A 26,253-nucleotide genomic window follows, 5' to 3' on the forward strand; every position below is an offset into this window, starting at 1 on the left:
ATGCAGATGATGAGGCTTCGAGGATTGCCCCTTCCTGCTGGGTTAGTTCTGTACACATCAAAAGTGATAAGGGAAGCCGTCTGCTTGCTAACTTTTTTGGGCCTAGCATTTCTGAAGAGATGATTGCCAGAGTCGTAAGCAGGCCAGTTGGAGAATCAGAGCTTCAGGAGCTGCTGATGCGCCCACAACGTACAGCAGAAAGACGGTCGCCTCCAGACGACGCCTCTGGGCACGACCATCGCCGAACCCGACAACGTCGCAATAGTTCGGGAGTGACGGGTGAAAGTCACATTGAGGACTTGCGAATGTCGCAGCCTTACATGTCACCCGACGACCTGCCTTCTGAGCCGTCATTACAGCCATCAGGTAGCCACTCAAATTCCGGTGACAACACTTGGGTTGCTATTTCGACGCCAGGTACTTTTGTACCGTCTGAGTCATTCCATAGTCAGCTGCCACCTAGAACTAGCTGGGCAGAACATCAGCATACTTCAGCCGCAAGTGTGAGGCGGGGAGCTGCTGCCGAGACTCCTGCCTCAAGACCTACGAGACCTCGGATAATTGACCCTTCGGAGACAGTGATTGCAAATGGGTCATCGATCCCACCACCAACAATTCTTAACCCGCTACAAAGACCAATAAATCAACGGCGTGCTGGTATTGGCCTGCCCGGCGGTGCAGCAGCATCAACAACACCAATAGCAACTCAGTCTAGCACTGCGCCTGTGGCAAACACGTTGTCCGCCGAGGCAGAGCTTTCCCCGCTTCGACCATCTAGAAATCGGCCGTGGTGAACAAAGGGGTGCTATCAAGGAATGAGATGTCATTCTACATCCCACTGGCATCAAGATGAGGTGCGTTGTAAGACAAGGCCAGTAGGTGGACGCAGGTGAAAAAGGGTATGAAAGAAAGCAGCGGGATTAGCACATATAACATTTTCAGCATCATTCCTTCTCCTTGTCTTTCCCTCCCACGTCTTTTTTTTTCGTCTTATTTGTTTCTTTTTTTTATCATGACCCAACTCGTCGCATCGCAGGTGTGTTTTGATTCCAGCCGGGTTGAGTCGCTGCTTTGGCAGGATCTTGGTTTTTTATGGGGAAAGAGGGAGCTTGTCGCGGACTCACGAACTCAAACACAGGAACACAGGAACATGATACGGCGTTTGGCATTTGATATTTTGGTACTACGATCACCATGGGTATGGGTCAGTCGGTTGGCACTTTGTCATAGATTGTGCAGGTGTAATTCCATAGTAGACAGTCAGAAGCGGAGACAGCGGATGATTGCGGAGTGGGTGAAGCTAGCAGCGAAGGATAATATTATGACTGAACCCAACATTGATTCTGCCCTGTTGACAGGTATAAGGTGAAGGGCGTGACGACGAGACTATCCCGCTGCCTTGTGTGATGATGCCAAGCCGGGCGGAGAAAAGGAGTCGATGTCGAATGAGGGGTTTCGAATCGATGTTCGAATCGAGGTTCGAATCGGGGTTCGAATCGGGGTACGTTTCTGTTGTTAGCGTGAAAGAGTGCGGGGCCTTGGTTGAAGGATGAGGGGTCAACTGGTATCATCAGCTCTTGGTAATTGATACATACCGAGTCGTGACATCTACTCCGTAGAGTGGGAGCCAGGACACCAGTGCGTCCTTGAGTACCATATGCAGGCGTCGTACTTGATAAAGTATGGGGGGAATCACAGTCTACGTACGTACTGTAGTTGTATGTTGGGAGGTTCTATACTTGAGTAACTATTAGTGTGGCTTGTGGCACTGAGTGGCACGGAGCGCTCGTGCACCTCGGAGACGGAAAACGCCAGCCCGGTCAGCCCGGACACGGGATTTTACTTTGTGCCAAACCCGACCCCACGTTCCATGCCACAGCAGGAAATATGCCAGGCTCTACACAATGAAATGATGTTCCAAATGATCCGAACTGGTCGGCCAGAATTTGACTCCGACATCCTTGAGTGGCTGTCTCAGCTCCTGTTTTTTTTTTTTTTTTCCCTCCTTATATGTGTTTGTGAGGGGAGAAGAGGGGAATCCACGCGGCTAACTACGGAGTACTCGGGTCGGCTAACAATCAATAGTAGTAGTGCCTAACGAGTCCGTCCTCCGTACCTATTAGATTCAATTGCCAGGTGGAACGGGACCAGGGAGACGGCCGCCGGCATGGGTTTTGGCCACGCATCAGTTGGCCTTGCTTGCGAGCTCCGTACGGACTTTTGTTTTGTGCAAAAAGAAGAAATTAAATAGCCATGTACCGCACCACTTTACGGAGTACATGATCCCCTCAGTCGCTGGTTATAGACAAAAGGAGCCAAACGAAGTTTCTTGGTTGTCGTTTTGGCAGCTTTCCTTGGTGGAACTTGTGATCCCGGCCATACCAAGTCACTTAACCCTTCAGTGAGCTTGCAAGATTCCGGCTGCCTTGCATGCCCGCCTGCTGAGAATCTGTCGAGATCACCGGTCGACAGGATCCCACGGCGCTTGCATCACTCTGCACATGGCAGCGAATAAAGCCAATCAAGCGTACTCCGCACCAGTGCCTTCAACGGCGCTTACTTCGTATATCAATACCCAACGGACTCTGTAATTTGTCACGTCATCACACGCGGTGATGCGCTTCCGGGGCTACGAAATCACGGGCTTCTCCCTGCTAGGCTGCGCGGTATTGGTGTTTGCGCATGGCTTGCGCTCGAGCCTCGCCCTTGCCGGGGCTTTTGTTGGCCTTTGGCTGGGCGGTGCCGCATTGTATTGTGCATGGGCCGTGTTGATATATCCGCATTATCTGTCGCCGCTGAGACATTTACCCACAGTCAAGGGAGGGCACTGGTTGTTTGGGCATGGACAGAGGTTTGGAACTGGGAGAGATGAACCAACAAGGGAATGGTAAGTCAGTTGTTCTATTTCTTTGGTTTATGATTTTTTCCCTTTTCTTAAGAAAAAAAAAAAAGAAAAGAGAAAATAGAAGAGGAGGCAGGAGGAGAAGATGGTGATGGACGGTGATGATGACAAAAGGAAAAAGCAATTCTCCATTGATTGTTTCCTTTAGGTTGCGGTGTACTTTTTTTTTTTTCTTGGAGTCGCCAAGATTGACGGACGCTGATTTCGCTGTTGATAGGATCAATACGATTCCGCATGAAGGACTGCTTCGGTATTTCTGGTGGTTCAACGATGAGCGGGTTATTGTTTCATCCAACAAAGGATTGGCAGAAGTGCTCGTCACCAAGAGCTACCAGTTTAAACGACCCGACATCGTGAGAAGACTGCTATCGCCCGTTCTAGGCTATAGCATCCTCCTCACGGAGGGCGATGTGCACAAAATGCAAAGGCGCAACCTCATGCCGGCATTTGCCTTTCGTCACATAAAAGACTTATACCCCGTGTTTTGGCGAAAAGCCCGTGAAGTCGTGCAGGCAATGTCTGCCACAGCCAATAGCGATGGCATTGTCACGTTGGATGCGCTGGACTGGGCAAACCGCTGCACTTTGGACATTATCGGACTTGCTGGCATGGGCGTCGACTTTGGATCTATCCAGGACCCGACGAATCCCCTCGCAACAACGTACAAGTCCCTCACGGGCACGCAGGGCCAGGCCAGTCTGCTCGGGATCCTCCTGATTCTCCTGCCAGCGTGGCTGGTCAACCGCATACCACTGAGGAGCAACAACGTCATCAACAACGCCAACCGAACCATCCGCAACGTCTGCAGAGAACTCATCCGGGACAAGAAGTGCAGGATGGCCAACAAGGATCGCACAGATGTCGACATCCTGTCCGTTGCGTTGGAGAGTGGCCTCTTCAGCGACGAGAACCTTGTCGACCAACTCATGACCTTCCTCGCCGCGGGTCACGACACCACCGCCTCGGCATTGACGTGGGCAACGTACGCCTTGTCGTGCTACCCGGATGTCCAGACCCGTCTGCGCGACGAAGTCCGCGAGCGGCTGCCCCGGCTTGACGCAGACGCGGACATCACCTCGGCTGACATTGACAAAATGCCCTACTTGAACGCCGTGTGCAACGAGGTCCTGCGCTTCTTCTCCCCTGTGCCGCGAACCTCCCGCGAGGCCGTCGAGGACACTACCGTCCAGGGATACCCCATCCCCAAGGGTTCAGTCATCTTGCTGTCGCCCTGGGCCACAAATGTCGATCAGAATCTCTGGGGCGGTGATGCGTTGGAGTTTAAGCCCGAGAGATGGCTGGCCAAGGATGCGGTGGACACCAAGAGCGCGAGCAGCGGCGGCGCGAGCTGCGTGTATGCGTTTTTGACGTTTTTGCACGGGCCCAGGAGCTGTATCGGAGCAAGTTTTGCAAAGTCTGAGTTTGCCTGTCTTTTGGCCGCGTGGGTGGGAAGGTTTGAGTTTGCCTTGGTCAATGACGAGATGAGGGAGAGGGAAAAGTTGGTCGTACGGTACGGGGTTACTGCACGGCCAAAGGGGGGTTTGCCCGTCAGGGCGAGGGTTGTGCCCGGGTTTTGACGCGTGTTGGGAATAGGAGTAAGCCCCTTGTTTGTGATCTAAAAGCGTTTGGGTGTGCTTGTCCGTGATGGATAGCGTATTATATATTAATAGCATGATGAATTATTATATGAAACATTTGGTCCGACTCCATCTTTCATGCCGGCTGTGGGATATTCCCAATGTTCATGCGGGCTTCATGGCCTGGAGTCGCAATGGCATAGTATCTTCGTCTGCTAAGTTAATGAGCAATGTTTTGCCGTTGGAGGTGTGGACTTTGAAGAGAGGTATTTGTATTTTTACTTTCCGAGGTGCGAATATACTGATGCAATTAGTGAATGCCAGACTCCTTACACGCCACAGTAGGACAACATTTTATTCGATATTCTGTATCTATGGCTGGTACTCCTTAATCCATCGAGTCTTTCCAGGCACACCGTGTTCATGGATAGAGATTGTCGGTCACCTTATGGTCGCCCAAGAGTCCCAGACCACACACATTCACTCACTGGTTGAAGGAATGACCCGACTTTGCCCTAGGGTAGGCAATGCTGGGGCGAACATCATCCCAGACCAGCATTGACCAGTGGCGCAACACGTGCAGGACCATGTGATGCGCCACGCTGGCATGCATAATGGTGAGGGGTCTGCCGACACACCTTGAACGGTGCCGGCAGAACACCAAATTCTCGTTGGGCATCTGCGAGCACTTTCGGGTGGTTAAAAACGCAGCCAAACAGTAAATGCGATTGGGTGGGTCGGTTTGTATCACCTTTTCGAAACAGAGTCTTGGGAGGCAGCGAAACGGGTGCGGCCCCCTCTGTGGTTCGGGTCGTGGTTCGGGTCGTGGTTCGGGGTGGAGGAGGCGTCAAACTCTGATACTAGTGCCCGTAAACATGTACATAGAGCCACATGGAGAAGGAACATGAGGAGCCGTCAAACAGAGTCAATGGGGTAATAGTGACTCTGATCTGGGTGCAAGATGAATATTGAAAGAATGGGGAAGTATTAGAGGTGGCAGCAGAGGGGCCGCCTGGAGCATTCCAGTCAAAGAGTCCACAGGACTCTATTACATGGACGGTAGGTAGCATCTCATGTCTCTCCAACAGCTCGCAATGGTTATTATCCAACACCTCACTCTGGGCGCTCTGCACCTACTGCGTAGCCATGATGGCAACCATCAAGAGGCTTGACGTTTTCCCTTCCGCCTCTCATCTAGGACAGCTGAACCGTCATCAACGGGCCCCACTATTCTGTCCATTGACAGTTAGCGCCGGCTCGGGTGGCCCCATTTTCTGCGCTTCAAACCCAAGCTCCAAGGTTCAACCCAAGTTCAAGTTGGCCCAGCCACCGCCATTCTGTGCTTCTGGAGACAGACCAGGGCCATGACCGGGTATATGGCCAACCAAGGCCTGAGCTTCAGCCCAAAATCATAACATTGCTGTACGACCAGGCGGCTGCTGGGGTTACATGCCAAATTTTCCTCCTTTATCACTTTTAAGTGCCTGCCTTTTGCTTCGTTTGCAACACCATAGTACATACCTCGACGTTTACTACACATCACGCATTACGCAGAGCAAAGGCAAAAGGCAGATGCATCACCGCCCTCTCAAGCCGATAGAGCGGCAGCCATGATGCGAGATTCCCGCCGCCAGAGCCCCGAGAGCTCTCGGAGGCGGAGGCGGGATCACAGGCGAGACTCTCACGAGAATCTGGCCTTTGTCCCTCCCCAGCCTATGAATTCGAACATGCCTTCGTCTTCAGCGTACCCCAACTACCCTTCACAATACCCGACACACAGTGCGACCGCGCCGACGAGAGCGCGTGGTGCGGGACCTTTCGACGGAGACAGAGACAGAGATGGAAACATATATGGAAGTAGAGACGAAATCAGAGATGGAAACCGATACGGAAGGAGAGACGAAGCCAGAGATGGAAACCGATACGCAAGTAGAGACGAAGTAAGAGATCGAAATGGAGGCCGGGATCGGGACCGATATCAGGAGCCCGTATGGGGACAGCAGTACGCAAACAGACAAAGAGCAGCTTCTGATAGTTCTGGCTCATTTACCTCGAGCTCTGCCGCGTCATCTCTAATAGACATCTCGCGTCATTACCCAACCCAGAGCCGCTTCGGAGGTATCTTTGGCACCTTCTTCAGCGCTCCCTCAGAGCGTCGGGTACGTCGTCGTCGGAGCGGTCGAGTCAAGCAGCGCCGTGTGCTCTATTTTGGCAACTCGTCGTCTTCATCGGTCAACTCCGATTTGGCCTATGGAACGGGGTACATTCCCAAGACCAAGGGCCGCGAGTTCAACAAGCTGCGCAAGGTCTCTGGCGGATACTCGACGCATCAAACTAGAGACAAAGACGGGAGGAGCACCAACGAGTATGATAGGGCTGCGGCCGCAGCTGCCACCTCCGCTGCCGCAGGTAGTTCTAGCCGACAAGGCGGTTCCAAAAAGGACAAGACGGACGAGGAAATTCTTGCGCTTGGCCGTCAACTTTCTGACTTTGCGAAAAAGCAGAACGGGCATGATCAGCGAGCCTCTGGCAAGGTCAAAGCAACCGGACTCATGGCAGCAGCCGCCGCCGTCAATGAGGTTCGAAAGAAGAGACGCGATGCAAAGACTCGTGGTATTGCCACCTCTAGACCTCATGGTGATTACTCGGATTCTAGCGACGATTCGGACTGGGAAGACGCTTCTGACGATGAGGGTGGTTTCAGTGACGCCGAATCAGCTTTGGCATATGGCTCGGTCGTCTCTCATGTACTTAGGCCTACGAGATCTGGCATGACATCCGCCATGGGAGTTGCAACCGGCGCCGCTCTGGGTACAGGCGTGGCTTCCGCGGCTGGCCGATCTAGAACCTCGACAAGACCTGCAGAGAGCCTTCCAGCTACCAATGTTAGAAAGAGCTCCGTCGTGGATCCCCGACTATTCGGGCCCTACAACTCCCTCAGGGGGATGATTAACACGCCTTGCGGGTTCGGCGAGGGTCAACCCGCGGCTGATCACCAGCAGTTCAATAAGTTACGCCGCGCTGAAACTGAGCCTATCTATAAGGGACCCATGAAGAATGTTTACCCCATGCCAACCTCTGATCCGAATAACTTCGATGCCGACGCTGCCTCAACCATGTCATCTCGCCGAGACCTTCCTTATCGACCCCGTCCTGCCCCAATTCCTCTTCAACAACCCAGTCCCAAAGCACCAGTCTCATCCAAGGTGTACCAAGCCGAGAAGCTGGAGGAAGAGAGCCAGAAGCACTCACGAACACGTTCTGACGAGACTGGGGTCGGCGCAGGCACGAAACTCACAGGCATCGCTGCCGCAGCAGCAGCCGCAGTTGCCCTTGCATCTGACCGAAAGTCCAAGAGAGACTTACGTCGAGACGAGCGAAGAAAGGAGCGCAAAGATAATGATACCCAAGAAGTCAAGGAGTTCAACCGCGTCGCTGAGCCCTGGGAGGGAGATGGGGGGGACCGATCCAAGCGCCGTGACAGGGATGCAGAGTCAGAGGTCAGTCGCAGATCAAAGAGAGACTCATACTCTTCTAAATACTCTGATGAACGGGATCACAAGCGTCACTCACGCCAAGAAGAAGACGCGACTCCCCGAAAGCGTCGTGAGACAAGGGTAGACCACTATCCCGACGCAGAGTCGTCCCGGAGATCCAAGCGCAGCGAAAAGGGTGATCATGACAGGGAGTTTAAAAGTGAGGTATCGCGGTCATCTCGAAGAGACAGCCGCAATTTTGATGACCGTGATGAACGGCGGCGGGATGAGAAGAGCACTCGCGATCAAATACCGGGCGCCTACGACTATAATTCTCCCCCCGCAGACACGACCACCCGCCAGCGTGTTGACCCCTTCCAATTTCAGGTTACTGATGACGCCCTAGGAACATCCCTGGTCTCTGCTGCCATGGCCCCGACGCGACCATTGACTCCTACTATTGTGACGGTGGATCGGGAGCCCAACTTTGACGACCCGCCACGCTTGGCGCAGTCAGACACCAGGCTGAGTCGCAAGGATTCATTTGAAATGGAGCGCATGACGGAGGAGTACAAGAAGGGCGCTCGAGATTATCTCGAGGGTACGGATTCACGACGATATGATTATGAGGAACGAGAGCATGATGCAAGGACTATCTATGAGGAGGCCAAACACTCCACTGCTCCCATTGCAGCAGCAGCCGTAGCGTCTGCTGTAGCTGTGGAAATGCACCGGTCAACGGACCACCATCGAAATGGTTACATGGACGACGGGTCTCGGGACTACTCAAAGTCAAGCAAGGATCCTGTCCAGGAGGAGGCGGACAGATATTACCGGCAGAAGATGACTGCTGAAAGAATTGCTGCCGAGGAACAACAATCTCGCAGCGTGTCTTCTGACAAGTCTGTCATTGGCAGGTACGATGACGATGGCCAAAAACAACCCTACACCATTGTCACGCCACCGGACATGGAAGATAACAAGGTTTCTGTCAAGAGCCCATATGATGGTCCAGATGCCGACGTTAGAATCGACAACAAGATTTACCCCAAGGAACTTCAGAGATTCCAGTCCGGGGACCGGGACAGCAACTCGTTTTCATCCCGTGACCCTTCTTGTGAACGCGAGCGGCCGATGCTAAACCTCGTCTATCCTACCCCAGTACCCAGTCGTCAGCCTACACCCAACCTATCACGGGGCTCAAGCGAAGTTGGTGAGAAATCAACTTCTGCTGATGAAGATAAGGGCAAGAAGAAAAAGAATAAGAATAAGAAGAACAAGTCCGTATCAAATGACGGCTCCACTGAGGACTATTTTGGCGGTGCTAAGAGTGAGACCGGAGCTTCTGGTGCAGCCTCCACTGTTTCCTCCTCTGCCAAGTCTGTCACCTGGGGCGAAAATTCGACCAAGAGCTTTGAGGTCGAGAGCCCGGGGCCGAGAAGCGAAGACGATATAGCACTGGATAAGTCCGAGTCGGGGGATAGGCCACGACCTGTTCTCAATCAGACGAGTCAATGGGGCATGATTGCTGCTGCCATTGCAGGCAGTAGTGCTGAGCCTGCCGACGAACCAAAAGTCAAGGCATCACGCTCCAAGAAGGCCAGCTCCGATGTTGGCGTAGGCTATCGCGACAGGTCGGCGAGGGATGTGGACGACTTGATGGACGATGCAAGATCAGAACCCCCAATCCCTGGGCCGAAGCCTGCCAGCCCAGCTTTCGTGACGATGCCTGGTGGCTACGAGGATGATATCGAGTTTGCAGCCACTCTTGCCGCCGGTCTCAAGGAGACCGGATTCGACCCCAATATTGTCATTGACGACCCTGAGTACCGTCGTCGGGATTCTCCTCCCCACACCAGCGACACGAATGGGGATGGATGGAACGGCTCCTCATTTGCCGATGTTGTAACGGACATGACGTCGAAGCAAAAGGGCGTGTCCGACCCTGGATTTTTTTCCGAGCCTATTGATATGACTAGAGACGACCCAACGGGCCCGTCTGATGTATGGAGCGAGGCTTCCGATAAACTCAGCAAGAAGGAGAAAGAGAGGCCCGAAAAGGAAGCCAAGAGACAATCTGTGGATATTGCTGAACCTGTGGTCGCCGAAGTATTTGAGACTGGTGCTGGTGCCTTTGAAGATGTCACTGAGAGGCAATCAATCAATAAGGAGCAGCGTGATAAGGAAGCCAGGGCCGAGGAAAAGGTCCTTGACGAGTCTCTGGATAAGAAGAAACTTACTCAAGACGACGACTATAACTCACGAGAAGCGGTCATCGACCCCGTATGGGAAGAGCCTGGCAGGAGGAAGAAGTCCAAAAAAGACCGAAAGAGCCGCGACTTTGAAGATGACACTTCTACAAGGATATCACGCACCGATTCATTTGATAGCAAATCAACAATTCGCGTTGTAGACCCCGATGGTGAATGGGATGCTCCCAGGAAGTCCAAGTCCAAATCTAAGAGGGACTCTGGTGGCTCCGAGATCGTCTCGCGATCGGCACCTGGTTCTGAAGTCGGCGAACGGGAAACCCACAGCAAACGCAGCTCTCGATCAGCCCCTGGGTCCGAAGTGGGCGTGAGAGAAAGCTCCAACAAGCACAGCAGCAGCAAATCCAGGCGCCGAAGCGGCACTGATTTTGACGACTACGGAGACGATCCGCCGGGTCGGAAACGTGACCCTTGGGATGACCGTGACGTTAGCTCCGTAGTCTCAGAGTCTCGCGTTGATGATCGTCGCAAAGAGAGACGAGGCAAGCGATCATCATTGTACGACGATGACGATGCTAAATCAGTTGCCTCTGCTCCCGGATCATCACGCAAGAGCAAGCGATCATCTCTTTACGAGGATGAAGATGCAGCTCGATCAACTGTTTCCCTGTCAGGATCTCCCCGCCGCAGCAGGGATAAGGAGGCTGACAAGAGCGAGAAGAGGTCAAGCGGCCTGTTTGCCAGCATATTCAAGAAAGATGGCAAAGACGACTCCAAGAAATTGGATAGGGAGTCTTTTTTAGATAATGCCGGCACCCTTGGCGCGGTTGTCGGCTTAGCGACTGCTGCTGCCGCCGTTGCCGCCAGCGTCTCTCGCTCCAATGCCGCCCAAGCCTCCTCTGAGAAGGACTCCGACGCCGTCGATATTGACGAGTACGAAAAATCGAAAGAGTCGGAAGACTTCGATCCCGAGATTTTTCCTCGAGCAATCAAACCCGCCATCGACCCTCAGTATGGCGACTTGCTCCCTTTGCCCCCAAGCGAACCAGGCAGTCCCAAGTCTCTCCCTGGAGATCTGCCTACCCTACCGGATAGCCGTCCAGACACGCCTACCGAAGAGCGCGCTTTAAAGCTAGACTTGTTGACGCACCGCCGCCGCAGAAGCACCCAGGATACACCCGCCAAGTCTCCGAGTAGCACCGCTATCCCCATCTCTCTCCGTCTTGGCCAAAGACACGGTGGCCCCCCCAGCTCACCTATTGCCCATCGATCACCACCAAACGACTCGCCCTTGACGACTCCCGAGTCATCGCGTCGATCAGCTCGCATTTCTTGGGATAGCAGCAGGGAATTCAAGCCGCTCTATCTTCTCGAACATTCTCGACATGGCTCCTTGGATCATATTCCACAAATGGATCTACCTGCGCTTCCACCCAGCGAGCCAAGCGAGCCTCCTTCGAGAGAATCCCCTGCTCCTGGGCATGCGGACCTGTATACCAATGAAGGAGTAACTAGCGGAGGCATCAGTTTGGACAACTTGGCCGCATCAGGACTTCAAATTGATACAGATCTGGCCTCCTCTGCCCCCATCGAAGACATTGCTGGCTCCCAGGAAACCACCCCTAAGGCCATTGTCAGACCCGAGCTGCCCCTTGTGCCGGCCGATCAACAGGCTCCTGGAGAGGCAGTTGTTGGTGAAGATAGTCCCGCCCCTGTTGATTCAATGTCCAAAGAAAGAAGCTCGTACTTGCTCAACTCGGCTCCCTCTTCTACAAAGTCTAACAAGACTGTCAAGAGCGAAGGTGGCATGCACAGTCAGCCTGAGTCTACTCCAACCAAAAATCCTATGGCAGAGGCGTCGCTGCTCGATGTCGCTGAGGACTTGACCTCAGCTGATGAACACTTCTCCGACGCCTTGGAAGGAACACACTCAGACACTTTCGAAGAGGCTCGTGACTGGTTCGATGATGTGCAGCCTCCTGAACCGGTGGCCACCGAGATGTCGATGCCCACTGCTGAGCCTGCAGTCGGGCCCATGCCATCGGCCTTTGTCAATGACGCCGATCCTTATGAGTGGAAAAACATGTCTTCCAAAGAAAGGAAGAAAGCCGAAAAAGCTCGCAAGAGCAAAGAGCTGTCTCTCACGGAAGGTGCTGTTGCAGGCGCTGCCACTGCTGCAGTTGTCGCTCCTTTATTGACAGATGAGCCAACCAAGATCGAAGAAGCTGGCGAGCCCGTTCTCCCACAGGATGAATTCCAGCAGTCAAAGACCGGAAGGAAATCTGAGCAGGATAAGAGGAAATCTCTTCCTGTGGAAGACGAGCTCGCAGAGACAACGACGGAGCGAATGGCCGATAACGTCGTCCCGGTTGCGGCGGCTGACATTCCTCATACCGATGCAGCAAAGGATATTGCTACTACTGCTGATAGTGTGGTTGATAAAACAGAGCAAGATTCTCCGGATCCAGCTCCTGTCGTTATTGATGACGCAAAGGAAGAAGCACTTCTGCCAACCGTTGATACAACTATCCATGTGGCTGTCGAGAATCTTGGACAAGATTCCGCCCCCCAAGTCGTTCTGGATCCCGCCGAGGATGCTGCTGCTATTGAGCCTACCGCAGACGCAGACTCCTCGGAAGCCCCAAGCAAGAAGGGTAAGAAGAAGAAAAAGAAGTCAAAGAGTATCTCTTCCCAGGACGCTGAACCAACGGCCGAAGCTACCCCAACCGAAATCTTGAGTGATCTTGGCGCAGATGCTACTCTTGAACCTATCTTCGAGGCTCTTGCTGCTGAACCTAGGAAGCAAGAGGAAACCGAGGCTACTATCACAGAACCTCTGGATTTGAACATGTCTACTCCCGTCGAAACGATCACTAAGACTACAGAGTCCTTTGAAACCGTCAAAGACAAGGAATTTCACGGCACTGCGATCCCACCTGGTGAGCAGTCCACTGCTGCTCATCCTGAAGAGATAACATCTTATTCGCACTCCGCAAAGGACGAGCAGAATCTTCGGATGCACGAGCTTGTGCTAACAGAAAAGGAGCCAGAGACCGAGACACCTCGCAATCAAGAGAACATTGAGGAACTCGAGACGGAACGCATCACGGGGTCTGCCAAGGAGCAAGTTACTATATCTGGCGGAGAAATTACCACTGCTAAAGATCTTTCTAATCTTGATCAAGTTGTTAGAACTGCTCAGCCTGGATTTGACCTCGTTTCATCAGAGGGCAAGATGAAGAAGGATAGCCAACATGTTGACGAGCCCTTATCCGTGGAGAGGAACTTGGACCTTCCTTTGACCTCAGGAGAGCAACCACCAGTGGAAACAACAGCTGATCAGCTAAGTATGACAGAGGCTTGTGCTATCGAAGACTCTACGGCGGCCTCACAAGAGGCTGTTGAACATGTGGAAGCCAACGAAGCAGAAATTGTGCCTGTACCGAAAAGCAAAAAGAAAAAGAAGAAGGGCAAGCAATTGGTCGACAGTTTACCCGAGGTTAATAAACCCGAGACATTTCCCATCATGGAGGAGCAGCCCGTAGTAGAGCTTCCTGATGCTGAGGAGACTGCCTCAGCTGCCCAGGAACGTGCTGTATCTGCCGAAGCCGGGGAAGATGAGTTTGCACCGGTGTCGAAGAACAAGAAAAAGAAAAGGAAGAGCAAGGGCGCAGAGCCTGAAAAGTTGTCGCAGGCGGACAAAGAGCTTGTCACTTCTGCAACCTCGGACGATCAACCTCCGCCAGCCGAGCTTGCTGGTCCTGAAGAGCTTGTTCCAGAGCAATCTGCCATGAGCGAAGGGCCTGCCGAGCATGCAGCTACTGCCGATAGTCAGACAGCTACAGCGATCCTGTCTGATCAGACTATCACGACTGGACCCTCCTCTATTGACGAGTCAGTGTTGCTCTCCAAAGAACCAATTGTGGCCGCAGGATCCGAGTTTGCGCCAGTAAGCTCAAAGAGCAAAAAGAAGAAGAAGAAAGGCTCTCAGCTTGGTGACTCTGTATCAATGGACAATGCATCAGAAGTCCTTGCAGTGTCGGATGACCAGTTCGAATCTGCGAAACTCGAGACCGACCTTCCCGTTGATACGGAGGTTCCAGTGATGGAGGCTATTCCGGATTCACAGCCAATCACTGAAGCTACTGAAGATGATTTTGCACCTGTGACGAAGGGCAAGAAGTACAAGAAGAACAAGAAAAAGTCGACTCAGTTGGAGGAATCACTGCCAGATCCTTTGCCACAAACTATGGATGCTGTTCCGGCTGCCAAAGCCTCAGAAGACGCTACGACTCTACAGCAACTGGTAACCGACAAAGTTGGGGAAGTGCAACAGCAACTGGAAGAGCAATCTCCGCCTTTGGACACTCAAGTTTCTGAACCACTCTTCTCGCAAGATCATGTTCCTCTAGAGTTAACGCAAGACGGCGCTACGAGCATTGAGCCAACGCAGGCAGAGAAAAGTGTCATCTCGGAAAAGACATTGGAGGATACTGAAGACTTTCCGGCTGAGACTGTGTCTTCTAAAAAGAAGAGCAAGAAAAATAAGAAGAAGAGCAGTCAGGCCAATTCTTGGGATCTTCTTGAAGAAAAGCCAACTGAAGATACCATTCCTGACCCTATATCCACCTCTGCTGGGACGGAGCCCCTGAAAAAACCCGAAGAGCAGTCGGTTGCGGAGGTTGCCACAGAGGTTTCTCGTGACCTTTCAGAAGACAAGCCGGTCGAGATACCCACAGGTGAACAGGTCGAGGATGAGCAGAGCATCACCGTCACTGGCAAGAAGTCAAAGAAGAAGAAGAATAAGGACAGTAAATCGTCTTCAGCTCCAGAAACGGACTCTGCATTCGGAACCTCGGTCAACATGGCGAAGCCGTTCCCGTTCACCGAAGAACCTGCATCTATCGAGGAGACAAAGTCTACTGCAGAGCCAGAGCCTGAGCTACAGCCAGCTGCCTCAACTTCACCGACGATCGAGGAAGAGTGGCCAAAGGCTGCTGGCAAGAAGAACAAGAAAAAGAAGAAGCACTCAAGCATGGCAGGGGAGCCGATGGAAGAGGATTCGGCTTTCACCGAGCCTTCAACCGAGACTGCAACTCCTCCGGAGATTGTGGTGGATGAGCCTGCTCCTGCGGCCGATCCTGAGGCCGAATTTGAAGCCCCCAAGAAGGGAAAGAAGAATAAGAAAAAGAAGTACTCTCTTTCTCCTGGACTTACCGAAGTAGAGCCTAGTACTGTGCCTGAGTCTACGACCCAAGGTATGAAGCAAACAATAGCTGACAACAATGTGGCCACGTTGGAAACACCTACCACTGAACCTGAAGGACAAACTGAAGAAAAGGAAGTTGTTGACGTGGCCAACACCGATGAGCAGCCTCCAGCGGAAGACAAGCCGATTGACATGGTGCCTGTGGATAGTACAACGCTTTCTGAAGCTTCCAAGGACATGGTTCAAACTACGGGACCTACTGCCGAAACCTCTCCTGTGGAGAACGTGGATGATCATGTACCTGTGAAACTTTCAAAGAAGGATAAGAAAAAGAGGAAGAAGCAGGCGGGCTTAGAGGAGACTATTCAGGGTCCTGAGCCGGAACTTATCGCAGAACCAAAAGCGATAGAGACTGAAGCTTTGACTGATGTGGCTTACTCTGCAGACATTTCAGAGGGGCTGTCATCTACAGCTCAGACGCCCATGGAAACGGCCCCCGTGCGTCAGACCAAGGAAACGGAGGCCAGTCCTGAGGACATGTGGGGTGGGTTCAGTTCGAGGCAGTCCAAAAAGGACAAGAAGAAAAAGAAGGCTAAGAACGGAGAATCTGAACTAACACAGCAAACCGAGCCCACTCCTGCAATGGATCCTACCCCGGAATCAATTCAGGAATACCCGTCAAAGGATAGTTCTGAAGTTGCAAATGATTTCGGGACGACGGACTCGGCCATTGGGCCCGGGACACCTTGTGACCTGGGGGCAGCCAACGACGAGGAAGTGGCTAAGGATGAAAAGGAGTTTGGTGAGGCCAAGGACAATGATGGACGGGTGGTTGGGAAGAAGTATAATGAAAAGAAGAAGAAGGCAAAGGCGTTGGAAAGGGAGGCTGATGTGAGCTCAAGGGCTACTGAAGAGACGCCTGTCTCCGAGGGGCCCGAGACAAAAAAGACGGAGGAAGTTGGCGGCGACGATTCGTGGACTGATACGGTGTCAAAGAGAGAGAAGAAGAAGAACAAGAAGGCCAAGCAGGGCTCTCAGTACGATGACTTGCCACCACAAAATACTCCGATTCAGGACGCCGGCAACCCCTACGACGCTGATGCACGACCAGAGGCCGAAAAAGTTGACCCCTTGGAGCCGGCAACCACAGCGCAGAATATTGGCGACACTGAAGTGAGTGATGCAGCACCTCGTGATGTCACCTTCGAGTCCCACCAAGCAACTGCAGACGTGCAGGCGGAAATCCAGGAACCCCAGGAGCCCAAGGACATGTCCATGCCGCCCGATAGTCAGCCCCCACAACCCAATCTGGACGTTGCAGAGAGTTCTGCTCCGATAACCTCAGAAGATTGCACGATTGTCCAAGATGCATCTGCTCAGCCAAGCGGCGATCCCGACGTGCCAGTGGCCGTGGATGAGCCGGCCGGTGACGAATGGTCAATGCCAATCACCGGCAAGAAGGCGAAAAAGGGCAAGAAAAACCGCAAGAGCCAAGTAGACTCGATGCCCTGGGATGAGCCAACTGCTGGCTCGTCTAGCCTACCTACCGAGGACAAGTCTGTCCCTGAGAGTGACGCGGCTTCTTTTGAACCAGTTGAACCCATCATCCCCGATGAGATGGTCGATTGCAGTACAACCGGCCGAGAAGCAGACTTAGTCTCCAGTGTCGCGGAGCAATCCGAAACAACGGAATTTCCTGATCACAGTGTTGACGTTCATGATACCCAAGCCAAGGCTGATTTACCTCCGATTTCATCGACAACACCTGCTGAGCATGTCATTGACCAAGATAAGGGGAAGAGCAGCGCAGCAGACGATTCTTGGCAAAGCACTCCGCAGAGGAAACTATCCAAGAAAGACAAGAGGAAGAAGAAGCAGCAGCAGCTAAGCCTTGCCGACCAGCCAGAGGATGAACCACAGGAGGCAATCTCTGGGGGAGACAATACGCCAGCAGAACCGGTGGACCCGGTGGCTGCTCCTTTGAACGAAACTGTTGAAAGCCCAGTCATTGCAGAAGATATTACTGCTGAGCCTGAGGAACAATTGCCGATGAAGAAGTCCAAAAAGGACAGGAAGAAAGCTGCAGCTGCCACGTTAGCTGCTGCTGCATTGGCCACCGCCAGTTTCACTACAACAACAGCAACCCTTAAGGAGGAACATGATCCACCAGTTGTTGCAGAGGAACCAGCCCAGTTTGAAGGAAGCAGGTCATGGGCCGATGAAATGGAAGACGAAGCAGCCACTACTCCCGCAGAACAAGAACCCGTTATCGGAACTCCTCAGGAAGTTGACGACGTCGGCTTTATCGCGTCGAAGAAGGCTAACAAGGGTAAGAAAAGGAAGTCCAAAGAACCATCTTCTGACGATTTGCCGACCCTCGAGTCAACATCAACGGCTGAGACAATTCCAGAGGCTATCCCAGAGGCTACCTCGAAAGCTGTGGAGCCTGTTGTAGAGGAGGCTCCTGTTCATGAGATCATCGATGCAGGGGACGAGTGGGCGATGCCTTCAAAGAGAAAGGCAAGGGAGGGCAAACAAAGTAAGTTGGGCAGCGGAACATTGACCCCTGCAGAGCCTGCATTGACCCCGGAGGACACAATACTTGAACCAACACCGGCAGTTCCGCAAGCCTCTACGGACCATGTGGTTTCACCTGACCCGGTAGAAGATAAGGATGTATCAAAAAAGACCGGCCCTCCTCTCCCTGAAGATGCCGGTGACGAATGGGCCATACCGCCGAAGAAAAAGGGGAAGAAGGGGAAGAAGAGCAAGACAAGCAGTGGCACAATGACCCCTACTGAGCTAGCAGGAGGCGAAGGAGTTTCGGAGACTATGCACCTCGTCACCGAATTCGCGCCTACTGAGCCTATGAAAGCCGAACTAGCAGCTAAAGAAGGAGAGATTGCGACTGCTGTTGGAGTGGATGATGAATGGGCGGTGCCTTCCAAGAAGAAGAGTAAGAAAGGCAGAAAGGACAAGTCAAGCAGCGTCACGACGACTCCAGTCAATGAGCCCGTCATCGTCTTATCTGACCAACAGCCAGAGGCCCCGCAGACCACGAATGATGCGATGGAGACTCATGGTCAGATCCTTGGAATTGACAGTGTTTCGAACATTCCCGAGCCAGTAGAACCCACCAAGACTTTTGAGCTTGAAGAGCTGCCTCATCCCACGGAAGATGACGACACTGAGGACTGGAGTTTCGCTGTTGCAAAGAAAGGCAGGATAGGAAAGAAGGGCGAGGCCGGTAGTGGCACGACAACACCAATAATGGCGGTTGATGATACCCCTGCCCAACTTCCTACCGACGAACAACTGACACCCGAACAAGAACCCAAGCTTACCCCAGAGGAGCCTGCTGCGATAACCCTCCCGGATGTTGTGGAAGCCAGTTCTATGCCATTGTCTGCCTCTGACGAACTCCCAAATACAACTTCGGTGGTAGGGGGTGGAACACTTGAGGATCGTGGCCTCCATGCTGGGGAGATGAATACGACCTCGGCGGAGAACGCGGACCGAAACCAGGAACATGGTGTACCCGAGACAAGAGGTTTCGACACTATCCTCGGGGCTTCTGTTGAAGGTCAAGATTTTGACGCTAGACCTGAGGTCGTCGCCGAAAACGCGGCTGATGAACTGGCAACAGTAACAACAGAGGCCAACCCGAATGAAACCTGCGCAGTGCCGGCCGGAAAGAAGTCCAACAAAGAAAAGAAGCGCAAGTCAAGCCAAGTTGTGATGAATTCTCCTCAAAACGACCCTGTTGTGGAAGAGAAGGACCCATCGTTTGTTGCAGCCGAGGCACAATCAGAAGAGGCTGCCGATGATGAATGGCCGGATGACTTTTCTGCGCCCAAATCCAAGAAAAAAGGCAAGAAGGCTGTTGCAGAAGCCTCTGCTGGGCCTGTTATTGATAAGAAAACTCTTCAATTGTACGAAGAAACTGCCACGGGCAAGAATATTGCGTCTGCGGATGATGTTTGCAGAGATGCTACTGGGCCAGCAAGTAGCGACCGTCACGCTGGAGAAACCCTATTGTCCCGGAATCTCGGCGAGCAAGTCAAGGATAACAAAGCCAAGAGCCAGTCAGATCTATCTACGACTGACGCACTAGCTACGGCGGGTGCCATCACTGGAGGTGTAGCTTTACTGACTGAGAAGTTTGGAGGTGGCAAGAAGAAGACAAAGGGGAAGCAGAAGAAGATTGTGGATAAGAGGCGGCCACAGGACGATGACATGTTTGATGACCCTGCCTTGTGGGAGGGAGCGGATAAGAAGGCGCTGGATGATGGAAAGGATGCGGAACTCCACGAAAATTTCTGGGGCGGAGCGGCAGACGAGGAGGAGGAAGGGAACAAGGAGAAAGATGTGCCCAAGGGTGAGAGGATGCTAGAAGTTGCGAATACCAGAGAACTGAAGCATGTTCTGCCTAGGACGATGAGCGGCAGCTTTACAGAGTCAGATGGAGGATGGACGGAGACACCACAGCATGGAGTGCCGCTCAATGACGATTTTGCAGAGAGCCCTATTCTGGGACGTGGAGAGGCCGCCGCTCCTACGATATCAAAGGAACCTGCAGGTCTGTTGCGCCGATCTGCAGGAGTTGGCGAGCCAGTTGGTGGATTGCTAAAAGAGAGATCCGAACCCGAGCCAACGTCACAAAGTATGGGTTCAGAGTCGGACTTTAGGCGTTCTCCCTCAAGAGGCCTGCCCTCCGTTCAAGAAGTCCCCGAGGCAGAGGCAATCGCAGCCCAGTACAACTGGCCAACACCGGAGATGAACCGCGATAGCGGCTTTGCCCCCGAGTCGCCAACTCCACAGCGGCGGCGCAGTCTCACTTCCGCAGACGACCAGCAACGGGACAGCGGAGTCCACACAGACGACTACGGGGATGGCAAGACACAGACGCAGACGCCTGATGTGTCTGCGAAGAAGAGATTACGACATTCGCCGTTTGCCACCCCTGTTTTGGCAGAACCAGAGGCCGCAGTTGCTACACCAGAGCCCGAGAAGAAGGACAAGAAGACGAAGAGGAGCGCTAGGACGATCCAGACAAGAGACAACGGCGAGGCAGCCTCAATGGGAGGCGTCGCGGCTGGAGTAGCAGCAGTAGCAGCTGGAGCCGGACTTGCTGTCAAACCAGCGACAGAGAAGGCTACGGCGGGACGGCGAAGCGTAAGCGACAACCCCTACATCTACGCATCAGGCTCTTTACCATCATTAAAGGCTGCGGCAGCAGCGACGGCAACAGCAACATCAACAAGGGGCCCGGATGGGCAGGATCCGTCTTCACGGGCCGAGCCAGTCGCGCGTCGGTCCGTGTCCAACTCCAGCCTCTCCCGGCGGCGCACACCTGAGCCACTCAGGTTGCGGCCTGAAAGCCCAGGCATAACTGGTCTGCAAGGCCTCCAAGGGCTGAGACGATCCACCCCAACCCCCCCACTTCGGCGTGTTGACAAGCGCATGAGCGGCGACCTGCGAGCTCTTCGTCAACGACGAAACTCCAGTTCCACTTCAACAACGCCCACGTCCGCGCCCGCGATTGCGACTGTCGCTGACTCCCAGGTGCTGCCGCCGCCTGTCGCCAACGAGAGTCGTGTCCGCTCCAAGGGCGAGGAAAAGGACATGGCCGACGTCTACGACGGCTATGGCGAGGGCCGCATTGGCTCGCCGCGGTCGCCCACTCGCCCTCACAGCATGCGCCGCCGCCAAAGCATGCAGGTCCTCGAGCTCGAGTCCAGGGTCGAACAGCTCATGGCCGAGAACCGTATGCTTACCGAGGCCCGCACGCATGCCGAACAGAATCTGAGCCAGAAAGCTGCCAGCGTCCTCTCCGAGCGTGACTCCGAAATCGAATCTCTCAAACAATCACTGCACTTTTTGCAAAACGAGGTCGCCCGGCTGACCGAGGTCAACGAGGGCCTCACAAGTGCCAATGCAGAGCTGGCCAGCAAGGACAGTGGCCGCTATGCCGACATGACCCGCGAGCTGGACGAGGCTCGTGGCGCACACACTACTTTCACGCAGTCGTTGCGGGACAAGGACGCTGAAATCGCCGACTTGCGCGCCAAGCTGGAAGAAGCCAAGGACCAAATCCGCCAGATGCAGCGCAAGATCCTCGAGTCCAAGGCTGGTGATGCTGCGTTCCTCAACATCAAGGACGAGGACTACTTTGACCACCGGTGCCAGCAGCTCTGTTCGCACGTGCAGCAGTGGGTGTTGCGCTTCTCCAAGTTTTCAGACATGCGCGCCTGCCGCCTCACCAGCGAGATCAACGACGAGAAGACGATTGACCGCCTGGACAATGCCGTGTTGGATGGAACCGATGTCGACACCTACCTTAGGGACCGTGTCAAGCGTCGGGACATCTTCATGTCTATGTCGATGAACATGATTTGGGAGTTTGTCTTCACGAGGTACCTGTTTGGCATGGACCGAGAACAGCGCCAAAAGCTCAAGTCTCTGGAGAAGCTCCTGACGGAAGTCGGTCCTGCGCAGGCCGTTCGACAGTGGCGAGCAGTCACGTTGACTCTCCTCTCCAAGAGAGCCAGCTTCAAGGACCAGCGGGACCTTGATACCGAAGCCGTTGTCCAGGCCATCTTCCAAACTCTCTGCAAAATTCTGCCCCCACCATCCAACCTGGAAGGCCAGATCCTGTCACAGCTCCGCAGAGTCATGCACGAAGCAGTGGACCTGTCCATTGAAATGCGCACCCAGCGAGCAGAATACATGATGCTCCCACCCCTGCAGCCCGAGTATGACGCAGACGGCGAATTGGCAACCACTGTGTCCTTTGACGCCGCCATGATGAATGAGCGAAGCGGCAACACCAACATGACCAACGAGGAGCTCGAATCCCAGGGAGCTGTTGTCCGAGTAGTCCTATTCCCTCTTGTTGTCAAACGAGGAGACGACGATGGCATCGGCGAAGATAAGATTGTCGTCTGTCCCGCACAAGTGCTCATTGCTCGCGATGACAGGGGCAGACGCCATTACGCCCCGTCAAGCGAAGCCGGCGGCGCCTCTCTCGGCGCACGAAGCCGCATCAGCCTTGTCACAGAATCAACGGGGCACCCTGAAGCCTAAGTCAGCCACAAAGGGCTGGTATTCAGAAAGAAGCCGGGCACTCTGGCTTGAGTGTGATGATGAATCATGTCTACTTGATGAAGAACGCAATTTAGAAGGGGAACGTACATTAAAAGAAGCATTTAGGGGGCAAACTAAGGTATCATGTTGCTTCTTTTTCGTTTGCTTACGAAGCAATGATGATAATATAGGTATCGGCATTAGAATGGATTCAACAAAGGACATGGGAAGGTTTTATGCGATTGCGATATCCTTTCTTTTTTTTTCTACTTTTTCTTTCTCATGTTGTGTTTTTTGGTATTTACTTTTGGTTGAATGTGTCACTGCGACTCTTTTCCTTGGGTATGGACTTCGGATGTCTGGTTCTTGCTTGTATTTATGTGATGTAATTTAGGCACCGACTTTTCTTCGGTTTCTTGGTATGCTTGAGGGCTGAATACACATGTGCTTGTATTTTGTGCAGATTCTTTCATCAATCCTCGTAAATACGATTCGCTAATGGGCGGTTGAGGCGGCAGTATTCATCTACTCTACTCTACAAGGACACGACAGGGTACAAGAATGAGTGTGAACAAAGGTGTACTGCGACTGCGACAAAGTATATTCGACTTTGGATTGGCCTTATGGTATTTACTCCTGGGACAAATTTACAATTGCTCACTGCCTCTCGGTTCGATTTGCGCCCTCCATCCATTCAATGCTGAAGCAGTCCTGTCCGCTTGTTCCCGACCCTGGTTCTGAGCTACCATGCTCAGAAGCCACTGCATACGGGAAGTGCGCCCCCGTTGGCCCTTGTCGAGATCTCGAGTTATAATATCCGTCAAGTTGGCAAGCATCTGTGACGTGACGCCGTCTGTTAAGGCGCGCTGCAAAGAGACGCATTTCTCGACATTGCGCAGCACTTGGCGGTCAGTGAGGTGCTGTGCTTCGACGAACCACTGGCCCATTTGGTCCAAAAGTTGCGACTTGGCTTTCATTTCCACGGTTGTTCCATTTCTTCTGGAGGTGAGGTTGAGAACCTGCCAGACACGTATGGGGTGTACATTCGGGTCCTTGATCATTTGCTCGACGTACTTGGTCCATACAGACCAACCCCACAACGGTCGTCTACGAACTGGTTGACGCCTTAGATCGATTGAGTCGTAAAGCCGAAGCGCTTGCTCGTGGTTGCCACATGCAGACGCAAGTGCCTCCATGACATCTCGTCGCAAAAGTTGCACGGGCTTGCACGTCAGGGCACGCACCACAGCATCAAACTGACCCGTCTTGGTCGAAATAGTACATAGTTCCTGCAATGCCGAATTTCTGCGGCTTGATGTCATGACAGCAGCCACTAACGAGTTCCACCGCTGGCTCATAGAGGTATTGTAGCCGTCTTGCAAGACCTGCTTGTGCGCCTCGTTATCCAACGCTCCGGTAGCACCAAGTCGAGCGGCCAGGACCTGCCACAGCTGCACGATGTGTAACTGGAGCTCTTTGCCGCAGCAAGCATGAATGGTCCGAATAAATTCATCGGTGGTCGTTTGACTGTCGTAAGATTTGATCACCAGCCAGGAAAACCGCATCCGTCGGGCTCTTTCGGAAATCCAATCCTGTTGGAGGAGAAATGTGATCATGCCGTCATCAAGCTCCTGGCGCTGCCTGGCGTTTAGTGATTCCAAGGCTTGACCAAACCTAGCCGCCCGAGCTGACCAGTGACCAAAGAGGTTATGTCGGTTGGCTTGGGCCGTGACAAAGGCGCTCGCTAGATTGCGTATTTGCTCGGGCGGTACTTGTTCTCCAAGTGAGCTAGGCAAAGCGGCCATCAGCCCCCAAAAGAGCTGGATGTCATGGTTGTCGCCATTGCTAGCACAGACCCTGCCTACGAATGCCAACCAGAGGTCAGGGGAAATAGACCGGGGAGTTTGCTTTTCTGTGTCCACCATGGCGTAGAGGATCGAGCGCCGAATCATGGCGCGCATTTTACCCGCCGTTTCTGCGGTTAGGATACGACTTTTTGAGGCCGAATCTAGCGGTTCCAAGGCAGCCAACAGAGCCTCGACAGACAAGTCTCCATGCTCAACTCGGCGGCGCAGAGACTGTCGACAGGTTTTTGTTAGTTTGAATAAAGTCTTGTTGTCGACAATGTCAAAACTGGAGATGCTGGACCGTAACTTGATAACTTCCTCGGGGAGATACTGCGATGACGCGGGTTCTTGTAGAATTGGGTCGGAAACTTCGACAGCCTCGACTACTGGGTTGATTGCCAGAGCCTCAGCAGAGACGGCTCCCGCCTCGAATCGCTGGCTGGGGGGTGAAATGAATGGCCTGTCGGCAGAGCCCACGTTTTCGAGCCAACCAATTAAGCTGTTGAACATATTCGACACGCTAATCTGCTCACGTTTTTGTCTTCTGTGTTGTTGTGTAGTCGGGGCCTCCCACTGCAACGAGTTGGGGCCAACATCGAATTGCCAGATAGGGGGGTAGGGGTGAGAAGTTGGCATGAGGCCGGTCATGTGTCGCCTCGTAGCTCGACGACGGCTCTCAAGAGGCCCTGCGTGGGAACTAATCCGTCGACATGATGCCACCACACCTCGCTGGTACCGCTCAACTGCCTGGAGAAGCATCGCGTCAGTAACCCAAATGCCCATGTTGGACACAATGGCCGGCCGATGCCCTTTTGCTGGCGGCCGCCTAGACATTGGGCCGGATCGATTGGGGAATTGCGTTCAAGGATCGGCGAAGCTGTACACCAGCTTGCCATGGTGTTACTTTACTATTGCTGAAGCTCTGTGATCCGGAGCTGAATTGATCTTCGGCGATCGGCAAAGCTATATTCCGAGTTTGTCTCTGTGTGGGGTCACCACCAGCTGGTGCCTTACTAACACTACCATCACTTTCTGTGTTAATTATTCGACGTTCGCCTCGAAACATGAAACTTCTCGCCTATACAGAAGCACGGCCGAATGTGTGCCAAAATTGAGATTCTATTCGATGAAGGACGTCTCAGCCTCGAAAAATGTGAAAAAAGACTATGACGCTGCAGGACCCCTGATAATCGGATTGTCGTCAACATTGACGCTTGATCACCATCCGGCTCCTTCAACAGTGCCGCAATCACTTTGGTTGGTGCATTCATAACCTTGGTTATCTTCGGGCGGAGAACCGTGTAGCGTTAGATGACAAAGCGATGAATAAGGTAGTTACAAGAACGCTGAACACTCCTCGCCACGTCCGAGAAATGGTCCGGTGAGAATGTAAACCGTACCAGTCATGCCAAAATCATGCGCCAAGGGCTTGACGGCCTACAGGCAACTCGGGTTCGACGATCTGCAAGGCCGTTTTGTCCCACCATTCCGCAAGTTTACATAGCGAAGTCTGGGAGAACGACATCACGGCATACCCAATTCCTGAAATGTTGGTATAAGTGTTGTAAGACTATCTTGGGCGCCATTCGGCGGCCAGTATAACAACAGGTTTCTTTTTTATCTCTTTTTTCTTTTTTTATTATCATCTACCTTGTTGGAGGATGGTCCTATCTGGTTTTCGATGTCTATTACTGTTTGAAACCTCACTTTCAACGAGCATCAGACAACGATATGGCAGGTATCCTAACAATCACTGCCTAGAATTGGCCACTCGGCTTACCGTCCTCTAGTCTCTCCCGAAACCAGAGAATCCTGAGTCGAAGCCGGGCTCACTTGCCTCTCCACAAACGCCAGCCTGTCATACAAGTTGCTGTCACACCTTGGCGTGGGCAAAGAGACGTGAGAGACGATGTCGGGCCCCGTATCATTAGCGCAGAGGATGCTAC

At 53.1% G+C, this 26,253-nt stretch overlaps 4 protein-coding genes across 5 annotated transcripts; 3 read left to right on the top strand and 1 right to left on the bottom strand.

The window, feature by feature from the left end:
* On the top strand, nt 1-794 carry J3458_003305 (uncharacterized protein; the record flags this gene model as incomplete). Its single annotated transcript, XM_007813466.2, has 2 exons — nt 1-41; nt 107-794. The coding sequence occupies 2 exons, from the start codon at nt 1-3 to the stop codon at nt 792-794; spliced, it is 729 nt and encodes a 242-aa protein (XP_007811657.2).
* A 1,385-nt stretch (nt 795-2,179) lies between these two features.
* Nucleotides 2,180-4,604, top strand: J3458_003306 (uncharacterized protein). Of its 2 annotated transcripts, XM_066117679.1 has the most exons (2): nt 2,180-2,887; nt 3,120-4,604. In XM_066117679.1, exons 1-2 carry the CDS (start codon nt 2,616-2,618, stop codon nt 4,477-4,479), a joined length of 1,632 nt encoding a protein of 543 aa, XP_065977468.1. In that variant the 5' UTR covers nt 2,180-2,615; the 3' UTR covers nt 4,480-4,604. The 2 variants fall into 2 exon arrangements, with proteins under 2 accessions (XP_065977468.1, XP_007811656.2); XM_007813465.2 differs by having other exon boundaries at nt 2,180-4,604.
* A 1,215-nt stretch (nt 4,605-5,819) lies between these two features.
* J3458_003307 (uncharacterized protein) lies at nt 5,820-25,195 on the top strand. Its single transcript, XM_066117680.1, has one exon. The coding sequence runs from the start codon at nt 6,090-6,092 to the stop codon at nt 22,458-22,460; it is 16,371 nt and encodes a 5,456-aa protein (XP_065977469.1). The 5' UTR covers nt 5,820-6,089; the 3' UTR covers nt 22,461-25,195.
* Nucleotides 23,108-25,141, bottom strand: J3458_003308 (uncharacterized protein; the record flags this gene model as incomplete). Its single annotated transcript, XM_007813464.2, has 1 exon — nt 23,108-25,141. One exon carries the CDS (start codon nt 25,139-25,141, stop codon nt 23,108-23,110), a length of 2,034 nt encoding a protein of 677 aa, XP_007811655.2.
* Nucleotides 25,196-26,253: the final 1,058 nt, after the last annotated feature.

The sequence above is a fragment of the Metarhizium acridum genome (genome assembly GCF_019434415.1).
Source record: "Metarhizium acridum strain ARSEF 324 chromosome Unknown scaffold_13, whole genome shotgun sequence".
Taxonomy (NCBI): domain Eukaryota; kingdom Fungi; phylum Ascomycota; class Sordariomycetes; order Hypocreales; family Clavicipitaceae; genus Metarhizium; species Metarhizium acridum.